General features: G+C 35.7%; 1 protein-coding gene across 1 annotated transcript; it reads left to right on the top strand.

Annotated features, from left to right (window-relative positions):
* The first annotated feature begins 1,437 nt into the window (after positions 1–1,437).
* LOC121421874 (SCY1-like protein 2) lies at positions 1,438–10,979 on the top strand. Its single transcript, XM_041616675.1, has 8 exons — positions 1,438–1,569; positions 1,841–1,990; positions 2,883–3,098; positions 4,952–5,068; positions 6,682–6,807; positions 8,842–9,018; positions 9,886–10,008; positions 10,836–10,979. The coding sequence occupies exons 1-8, from the start codon at positions 1,495–1,497 to the stop codon at positions 10,977–10,979; spliced, it is 1,128 nt and encodes a 375-aa protein (XP_041472609.1). The 5' UTR covers positions 1,438–1,494.

Raw genomic sequence — 10,979 nt, 5'->3', positions numbered from 1 at the left:
GTTTTCACTTTACAAAATGCAAAAGGGCCCAATGGTAAGCTTAGAACAGCACATGAACCATAAATGTGAATATAGTCCTTCTTGACTCCAGAGATCGAGTAATGGTCAGAATATATTACATCAGCATAATGGACAACAATGACTACAATGAGCATGCATACACGATGTTGCTTCTTTGTCAGAAACAATATGACCGTCAGACATTAGAATTAATTGAGGAGCAATTGGAGCCCAACTTATCATCCTCAATCCTAACCTCATTATCTCATTTGCAAGATAATCCAAATAAAATGTTGGGCATCTTTCTTAGGAGCTGGGAGCACTGATCAATCGATGTGTTTTTTCTGTTAACATAGTATTATACTTATACCCCAATACATTACAATAATTTCTGTTAATTAAGATATTCTGTACAAAGAAAATGAAGGAAATACTTCTTTACATATCAAAGATTATAAAATGGAAAGTGAACTGAACTTGAATTGAATTCCTAAATAAAAACACCCTGCTTGCACTCATCACATCTTGAAGATCATAAGATTTTAAGGGCATAAGGGTTTGTCAAGTCTTTTCAAAGTATTCCTGCAATACCATACCACACTGAATGTATTCGACGTCTATCTGTGTTTATCTATATTGTTCCTAAATAAGCATATTTGACCCCTTTGTATATAAAATATCTTCTTAGATATAGACTCAAAATAAAAAACCCACGAAAAATAAGACTTCTAAACTTCTAACCGCTATATTAGACGTGTATTTTGGCCTCCAATGAAAGTTTGTTGACCTTTTGACCTTTCCCTGACCTTGTCTTGACCCTTTATATCTTCTGGATAAGGACTTCTGACGATGGACTTATCAAAATCGAGAATAAAAAAGTACACACATGCATAAAAACACGGAAAAAATGAGCTTTCTTAACACCTTCAGTGTAATTTGCCATTGAACAAAAGTTCGTTGACCTTTGACATTTCCGGTCATAACTTTTTAACGGGAGGTCAAGAGTATATGATTGTGTACACTTTTTTGTTCAGTATAACAAGACAAACAATTTGATGTGTCATTTGACAGAATTGGGGCAATTTAAAAAATGACCCCTATTGACATCATTTTGACCCCTAACATGGTCAAGATGACCATTAGAAATTTGTCACCAAGTTGGAAGTTGTTCCTTGTGATGTCACCAATCACATAAAAGTGAAAAATCAGACTTAGCCAATTTGTCGAAGTAGCCGGTAAATCATGACATATGCTGCCTGACTAAAAGGAGCATTCTCTTGAGTGGAACACCCGCAGGCATTGATCGGTGACTTCACACATTTTCCTTTCAACGTTGATTATAGATCTCTTGCACAAGTAACATTACTATGATTACAGCATTTTCTGCAATTGATTTTCTCTTCTGCTCTTCCTTCACTTCACAGAGAAAGCCTGGCGTTTGCTACAGAGCCTGTATTTGCCAGCCTAGCCAATATATTAGGTTGCCATGACAACATGCCGACGCCCATACCACCGGACATTGGAGAACACAAGTTGTTTGAAGTCGAGATCAAATATGGCCTTCTACAGGTGGGTTGTGTGCTCTCAGTATAAAGTAATTTACTTGTGCTTGAAACCAAATTGTTATTGTTTACACTATTTGAAATAACAGAATTTGAATGCAAGTTCAGAAAACATCCATTGATATAGGGAATGATTTGAAAAAAAAGAAAATTCAAGATGTGACTGTAGTATTATATCATAGGAAACAAAGTTGAAATTAAAACTTATCTCTGAATATTTTGTATGTTTCCTGTTTCTGATTCAGTGTAGAACATGACTATTGTTTGCTCTTTTACAGTTAACAGATGCCTTGAAGTTTCTTCATAATGATGTTCATATGGTCCATGGTAATATTTCACCGGCGAGTATTATCTTGAATGGTAATGGAGCCTGGAAGCTAGCTGGATTTGACTTTGTTATTCCTTCCTCATCACCACCTGATCAACCAGTAAGTCACATGACTTTGTTTTCCCTTCCTCCTAACCACCTGATCAACCAGAAAGTTACCTGACTTTTTTTATCCTTTCCTCTTCACCACCTGATCAACCAGTAAATCATGTGACTTATTTGTCCACCTCATCACCACCTGATTAACCAGACATTGTTGTCTCTTCCTCTTCACCACCTGATCAGTCACTAAGTCACATGACTTTGTTATCACTTCCTCATCACCACCTGATCAACCAGTAAGTCACATGACTTTGTTTTCCCTTCCTCATCACCACCTGATCAACCAGTAAGTCATATGATGAAGCTGATGATGATGGTGATGATGATAAAGCTGATGATGATGATGATGATGAAGCTGATGATGATGGTGATGCTGATGATGATGGTGATGATGATGATGAAGCTGATGATGATGGTGATGATGATGGTGATGATGATGATGAAGCTGATGATGATGATGATGATGGTGATGATGATGATGGTGATGATGATGAAGCTGATGATGATGATGATGATGATGATGGTGATGATGATGATGAAGCTGATGATGATGGTGATGGTGGTGATGAAGCTGATGATGGTGATGATGATGGTGATGATGGTGGTGGTGATGGTGATGAGCATTTGTGATCTGTCAATCACATAAGTCTATCACAGTCACTGGAATAAATATTTCATTCATTTATTGTGTTTGTTAAAGTGGCATATAGTTTCCAAGTATGTGTACAGAATTTCCATTTATTTGAATGCATGATACGGGAGCACTCTTCATTAAATGCTTTGCTCACTGGTGTAAGTGCCATGGCCGATATCGAACCCAGGACTTTGAATGTCTCCTCAAATAGCTGGAAATATCTGTGCCTAATCGCATAATTCTCATTCTCTCATAGGCTAGTTTCCCTTCACGTGAACTTATGAACAATATCTCAGCATTGCTTCAGCCAGACTTGAACTACTTAGCTCCGGAGTACCAGTTAACACAGAGCTGTGATACGTCCAGTGATATGTTCAGTCTTGGTATGTTAATGTACTCCGTGATCAACAACGGCAAACTCTTCCATGATTGCAACGAGAATCTTGCCACATTTAAACAGAAATCTGAACAGGTAGTAATATCTTTTTTTGAACTTGATAAAATTTGATAATTTCAAAAATTAATTTCATGGTCAAACCTGTCTCAACAACCACCTGTCTTTCGTGAAAACCTGACTATAAAGGTTACTTGTCTCCGGGGTCCACTTTTACTGTTTCCTCTATTTTATAGACAGCTTTGACCAGTAATGAACCAAAAGTTCTGAGGGGGCTGGATAATGCATATAGGACAAAATTTATTTTAAAAAAAAGTTGTGAGCAACCGAAGTGTGCGAGCAAAAATTTTGACATTTTTTCAAAAAAAAATTCAATTGTTGATAGACTTTGACATAATATTCTGAAAATAATATATTTCACCCTTCTCTCTTTCCCTTTCTTTCCTTTCCTCTTTTTTTTCTTGGAAAGTCCCCCATCTGTACGACACTGATTGTGACTGTACTTGACAAATTATAGTTAAAAGGTTCACTTCCATATTATTGTCACTTCCACATTATGTGGAGCTTTGCAGCCCAGTGGATTAGTCTCTGGACTTTGAAACAGAGGATCATGGGTTCAAATCCCAGCCATGGCGTAGTTTCCTTCAGCAAGAAATTTATCCACATTGTGCTGCACTCAACCCAGGTGAGGTAAATGGGTACCTGGCAGGAATTAATTCCTTAAAATGCCGAGTGCTGGAAAGGCTGCTTTAGCTACAGCCAGGGTAATAATATCCAAGTCCTTTGGAAGTGCATAGAGACGGTATTTAAAATGTGTTATGCGCTATACAAGAACTGACCATTATTATTACCCGGCTAAGCTAGGCGTTCATAGCGCACACAGCTTTTTAACCCTATCTAGGCCGGGGTATTTTCGGAGTTCATATGGCCGGGGGGGGGGGGGGCCTCCCAGGTCCCCCCATGAGATCTCGGCCTTCGACCGCGCCGTAAATTGGCACGCAGGTTGTCTGGGATATAATCTACAAAATTGTATAGTAATTTTTTTCATGTGAATTATTATTATGTAATTATGTTAATTTATGCGTAATTAGTATGCAAAATCATACTTTTTCCTCTAACTCCATAAATAAAGCTCCAAATATTCTAATTTTTAGCATAGAAACTCTTTGTGATGTTCTTAGCAAGTGTACATGAAAGAAATTGTGATATCAGATCAATTTCTTATGATTTATATTGTTTTTTGCAATTTCTTATGTATTTCTTTGTTTTTTGACCTTTTGTTTTTCAATGTTGGGGACTCTTCTACAATCATAAAAAGCATAAAATACAAACATTTAGTCCAGCAAAACTAAAAATAATCATACATTTATGATTTTTGATTGAAAACACAATTTACATTTACTTTGTACACGAAATCACGTTTTTGAGCAATTTTTGGTCTGACATGCACTTACATAACGTTGCGTAACTTCAGAACCGCGTACCCGGGTGCCCAAAATTGGTCTCAAAAGTTGCGCAAGATTTGAAAGTAAAAAGTCAGCGAGCAGCGTGGTAAAAAAAAATTGCGCGAAATATCGCGCGACTCGTTGGGGGGGCCTCCAAGGCCCCCCGGCCTAGATAGGGTTAAGGAATCAATTCCTACCGGTACCCATTTACCTCACCTGGGTTGAGTGCAGCATATTGTGGATCAGTTTCTTGCTGAAGGAAATTATGCCATGGCTGGGATTTGAACCCATGACCCTCTGTTTCAAAGTCCGAAGACTAATCCACTGGGCCACAACGCTCCAATGCTCCATATATTATGATATATTTACTCCATATATTATGATATATGGAGTAAAAAAATGGTTAATTACTGTGGATTTGACCTGCATAAAGCATATTGAATAGAAATACGATACATCAGTATCCTTCTTGTTTTGATTTTTCAGTTGCGAAGTCTGAATATATCTTTATTATCAAGCCTTCCTGATGGTTTGAAAGAGTATGTGAAGATGTTACTAAGTACCACACCAACCATCAGACCGGACGCTGATCAACTAGGCAAGGTAAGAGAAGGAAAGTGCGCCCCCACTAAAAATGAAACTGAGGATTATCGATCCTTTATCATATAAACTTAATCACAAATAAAATAGAAAAATGAACTATTATTGTGAAGCTTAGAATCTCTTTGGCATGGTATAACTCATGATCCCCCATTAACACATGAGTGAGTAAAAGCAATCTGACGAAATAAGTCAATGAAAATTTGAGAAAAAAATTTGATAAATAAGAATTTTTTGAGCATTTGAGATCACATTTGTTGTGAAAATCCTCCCATTTGACATTGCGACCAAGATGTGTGATGTTTAATACACGTCTACACCCCCCCTCCCCCGCCTCATTATTTCTTTAATCCTCACTTTTATCAAGTCATCCACATTCCATATTTTGGTGACTTTGGGGCCAAGACTCATTGTTTTAAAACTCATTGATTCAATCATTCTTTTGAATCCATCCTTAGTATCCAGAATCATTCTTTTGAATCCATCCTTAGTATCCATATTTTAGTGACTTTGTTGTAATCATTCTATTGGCATCCATACTCAGATTCCATGTGTTGATGACATCCATGTTTTGATGACAATGTGGCAATCATTCTATTTGAAGTCATTCTTAGATTCCTTATTTTGATTACATTGTTGCAATCATTCTATTAGAATCCATTCTTAGATTCCATATTTTGATTACATTGTTGCAATCATTCAATTAGAATCCATTCTTAGATTACTTATTTTGATTACATTGTTGAAATCATTCTATTAGAATCCATTCTTAGATTCCATATTTTGATTACATTGTTGCAATCATTCTATTAGAATCCATTCTTAGATTCCATATTTTGATTACATTGTTGCAATCATTCAATTAGAATCCATTCTTAGATTACTTATTTTGATTACATTGTTGCAATCATTCTATTATAATCCATTCTTAGATTCCATATTTTGATTACATTGTTGCAATCATTCAATTAGAATCCATTCTTAAATTACTTATTTTGATTACATTGTTGCAATCATTCTATTAGAATCCATTCTTAGATTCCATATTTTGATTACATTGTTGCAATCATTCTATTAGAATCCATTCTTAGATTCCATATTTTGATTACATGTTTGCAATCATTCAATTAGAATCCATTCTTAAATTACTTATTTTGATTACATTGTTGCAATCATTCTATTATTAAAATCCATTCTTAGATTCCATATTTTGATTACATTGTTGCAATCATTCTATTAGAATCCATTCTTAGATTACTTATTTTGATTGCATTGCTGCAATCATTCTATTAGAATCCATTCTTAGATTCCATATTTTGATTACATTGTTGCAATCATTCAATTAGAATCCATTCTTAGATTCCATGTTCTGATGACATTGTTGAAATCATTCTATTTGAAGTCATTCTTAGATTCCATATTTTGATTACAAGTTTGCAATCATTTTATTTGAATTAATTTTTAGATTCCATGTTCTGATGACATTGTTGAAATCATTCTATTTGAAGTCATTCTTAGATTCCATGTTTTGATTACAAGTTTGCAATCATTTTATTTGAATTAATTTTTAGTTCTGATGACATTGTTGAAATCATTCTATTTGAATTCATTCGTAGATTCCATATTTTGACGACGTTGGTGCCATGACTCTCCAGTACGTTGACTCATTGTTTCAACAAGAAAGCAAACAGAAAGCTCAATTCTTCAAAGGTCTTCCAAAAGTAATCTCAACTCTTCCCAAGGTAAGTCGGATTTAATGGATGGAAGGTTTTACAATAGACCGGTTCATGGTTACCTAATGGATAAATTTGTTCAAATAAGCTTTCATTTCTTTTAATAGGATAGGTGATTTTCAAAATAAGCCTGCTTTACATAGCAGGACGCAGAAATGGTATAGAGCAGGTTACTGGAATTTAGCACATCAATGAACACTCTATGAAGGTATTTGATGCATTTCCGCTTTGAATGCATTAGCATGTTTCTGTACTTTGCCAACTTTTTAATACCAGTTAGTAGTCGGTGCATTTTCGCTTAATGATGATTATTATTTTGATGATGATGATGATGATTGTGATGATGAGGTGGTGATGGTGATGATTGTGATGATGATGATGATGGTGATGATGATGATGATGGTGATGATGTTGAGGATGCTGGTGATGGTGATGTGATGATGATTGATGATGATGATGATGGTGATGATGATGATGTTGATGATGATGATGATGAGGTGGTGGTGATGATGTTGATGATGATGGTGATGATGATGATGGTGATGATGTTGATGATGATGGTGAGGATGATGTGTTACGATACTGCAACAAATAACAAAGAAGATGTAATTTAAATTCCCCTTTTTTTATTACAGGAAATAATTATACATAAATAAAACAAATAATGATCTTACATAAATCTCTTGAAGTGTCCGATGTAAAATCCCGAAGTGATGATGCTATATCCAAGTAATAATCCAAATGATAAAAATCCCAGTTGACTGGCGAAAATTCACAATGATGGCGATGATGAAACTGATGTTGAAGTCCGATGAATAATAAGAGTCACTGCAACGAGTTGAAATGTCCGTGAAGACGATGTTGATGATGATTAACAGTCAATTTCAGCAATCCATGGGTTGAAGCGTGTTCATTGAACAGGTTGATGATGTTGATGAGAACTGATAATTTCTCTCTCAAAATAACTGCAAACAGTTCATTGATGCATAAACTGCTCTGATCTGATCTGGTGAAGTGATCTCATATGATGTGATGTGATCTCCTGCTCTCATGATGTGATGGTGTGATCTAATATGATGTGATGATGTGATGATGTCCTTAAAGAAACTGCAGCTATATATACTAAGTTTCAACTAATCTAGAAGCTTCTAAAAAAATGTCACCACCATAGAAGGTTCTAACACCTTCCAAAAGAACATTCTCCTATAATGGAGCAGTCTTGAATGACCTCATTGAAATCAAGAGTGTCAATAGCATAGCTAAGCCTATTGTTCCTAATCTCTATTCAGAAATAACAATACAACTCCTTGGCCTTTTAAATAGGCAAGGCCTGCATAATAAAAAGACATTCTTGAATGTTCTTTACAATTCTTGGCTAGCCTTAAAGGGAAATAACTAATAGATGGATGTAATTGCTTTTACAATTCTTCTAAAATTATTCTTATATGTAACATATGATGATGTGGTGGTGATGATGTTGTTGATGATGATGATGTGGTGGTGATGTTGAGGATGATTATGATGGTGAGGATGTTGATGATTATGATGATGTGGTGGTGATGATGTTGATGATGATGATGTTGATGATGGTGATGTTGATGATGGTGATGTTGATGATGGTGATGTTGATGATGGTGATGTTGATGATGGTGATGTTGATGATGGTGATCATGATGGTGGTGGTGATGATGATGATGATGATGATGATGATGTGGTGATGTTGATGTTGAGGATGATGTTGATGATGTTGATGATTATGATGAGGATGATGCAGAGCTGCCAAGTAGTAATGATTTTCAGTATTCAGTACTGAAAAGTGAGAAAAATACTGATAGTTTAATGTAAAATACTGATTTCTAAAGTTTCAGCTTTATGTATTGTCCTATGGTATTTTTTGAAAATACTGATTTCCTCACCTAAATACTGATTTTCAACTTTAAAAATACTGAACTGTTCTTTTTCAGGTTGGCAGCTCTGATGATGATAATCATTATTATTAATTTTTATTATGTTTATGGTCATCGTCAATATTTTCATTCCTAGAGGGTTGTTCAGCAGAGAATACTACCATGCTTGTGTAAGGAGTTCATGAATCCTGACATGGTGCCGTTTGTCTTACCCAATGTACTCCTCATCGCCGAACAATGCACCGATCAGGAGTATGTGAAGCTGGTCTTACCGAGCCTAAAGAATGTCTTCAAGATGCAAGAACCTGTTCAGGTAAGGAGTAGGATGGCAGGAAAACCCAGCCCATGATCTCGGCAAGGCTGCAGCTTTTTTGTTTGCAATTATGAGTCTGATGCTGTTAGCAATACGTCTGATGCAGAGTACTATGAACCATGGCGGCGATGCTGTCATAGACTATAGACACTGGTCTTGCGCTAATTGTTTTCTTTTTATCGATGAGGATTTAGTGCAGGTTTTTCATTTTATACGATATGAAGGAGCTGTTTGCATATTACATCAAATATCAAAAACTTAGCAGTCGTAACTCTTATTCTTTGATGCATTTTCATCAAACTTTCACCAATGTACAGTTCTCAAACTTTTCTACTTAAAAATAAAAAAAAAATTCTGTCAGGGTGAACTTCCCCTTTAAATGCCGGCCCCAGATGTAAATAATCTGATTGGTCCATGTCTGCTAGAACTCGAATGCATACAGTTTTGAAACCTTCTCCTAATGTACCTCTTTGGATGTTTCTTTTTTAAGATTTTACTGATCTTTAATGGTCGCCCCCAGATGTAAATAATCCTTTCTTATACAGAGGCGGGTCCAGGATTTTCCAAGGGGGGGTGGCACATATTCCCGAGAAAATTTGACAAGGAAAAAGAACGGTCCTCGCTTTTGTATGAACGACATATTCCCATTAAAAATATTTACTGTGACACTCAAGGGGGGGGGGCACATGTGTGTATGGAAGACATATTCTCATTAAAATATTGACTATGACTTTCAAAAGGAGGGGGGGGGGCACAGGCTGGAAATGCTCACTGGATCCACCATCCACCATTGGATTGATTTTAAAACTTAATTTTGTTCATTTGTTCCCTGTTCCCTTGATGTATCCCTTTTTATGTTCTTTTAAGATTTTACTGATCTTCATGCAACGGATGACCCTTCTACTCACCAAGACGCCCTCTGATGACATCAAGAATCATGTTCTACCCATGGTCTATAGGGCTTTAGAATCGTCTTCAGCTCAGATACAGGTTAGCAGGAACCTTTCTTACAAAGAGTTGTTAGTTGATCCGATCAACTATGGAAAGCTATATACATCTTTAATGTTTATGTTCATTCAACATGTTTTCTAAATGTGATGTATGCACTTGCATGCACCATGGTCTATAGGGTTTTAGAATCGTCTTCAGCACAGATACAGGTTATCACGGCCCTATCTTACAAAGATTTGTACCATGGACTATAAGGTTTTAGAATCGTCTTCAGCACAGATACAGGTTAGCAGGAACCTTTCTTACAAAGAATTGTAGTTGATACAATCGACTATGGAAAGCTATATATATATCTTTAATGTTATGTTAGCAGGAACCTTTCTTACAATGATTTGTACCATGGTCTATAGGGTTTTAGAATTCAAGTTCAGCTCAGATACAGGTTAGCAGGAACCTTTCTTACAAAGATTTGTGATTGATCCTAGTAATCACAACTATGATAGGCCATGTAATGCCATTATTTAGAACGTATAAGTCCATTCAATATGTTTAATTAATACAACGTATACTCTTGCACCATCCATTTTCTTTAGAAATGTTGAAACAACCCTTGTCCCCCCAAGAAATAAAAATCATATTGATTGTTTTGAGAAAATCTGTTTTCATTTTATGTGCCAACATACATGTATTTCATGGAATTGGTTTATTACTCCAAGATGGCAATTTGCTCTTTATATCTTATATTGACTGTTTATCTATTGACTTTATATCTTATATTGACTGTTTATCTATTGACTTTATATCTTATATTGACTGTTTATCTATTGACTTTATATCTAAAATTGACTGTTTCTTTCTTTCTGTAGGAACTATGTTTAAATATTCTACCTACATTTGCTGGGATGATAGAGTATAACTCCATCAAACATTCCATAGTCCCACGAATGAAGAAACTTTGCTTGGAGACATCTCTACTGGCGGTGAGTATTAAAGCTAAAGGAAAGTTATAG

The sequence above is a fragment of the Lytechinus variegatus genome, chromosome 9 (assembly GCF_018143015.1).
Source record: "Lytechinus variegatus isolate NC3 chromosome 9, Lvar_3.0, whole genome shotgun sequence".
Classification (NCBI taxonomy): domain Eukaryota; kingdom Metazoa; phylum Echinodermata; class Echinoidea; order Temnopleuroida; family Toxopneustidae; genus Lytechinus; species Lytechinus variegatus.
This window is presented reverse-complemented; position numbering and strand designations above follow the sequence as displayed.

Coding starts and splice junctions, on each gene's coding strand:
- LOC121421874 (XM_041616675.1), top strand. CDS start 1,495: ATGCCGACGCCCATACCACCGGACATTGGAGAACACAAGTTGTTTGAA. Junction 3,099..4,951: donor TTAAACAGAAATCTGAACAG/GTAGTAATATCT, acceptor TTGATTTTTCAG/TTGCGAAGTCTGAATATATC. Junction 9,019..9,885: donor AGATGCAAGAACCTGTTCAG/GTAAGGAGTAGG, acceptor TGTTCTTTTAAG/ATTTTACTGATCTTCATGCA.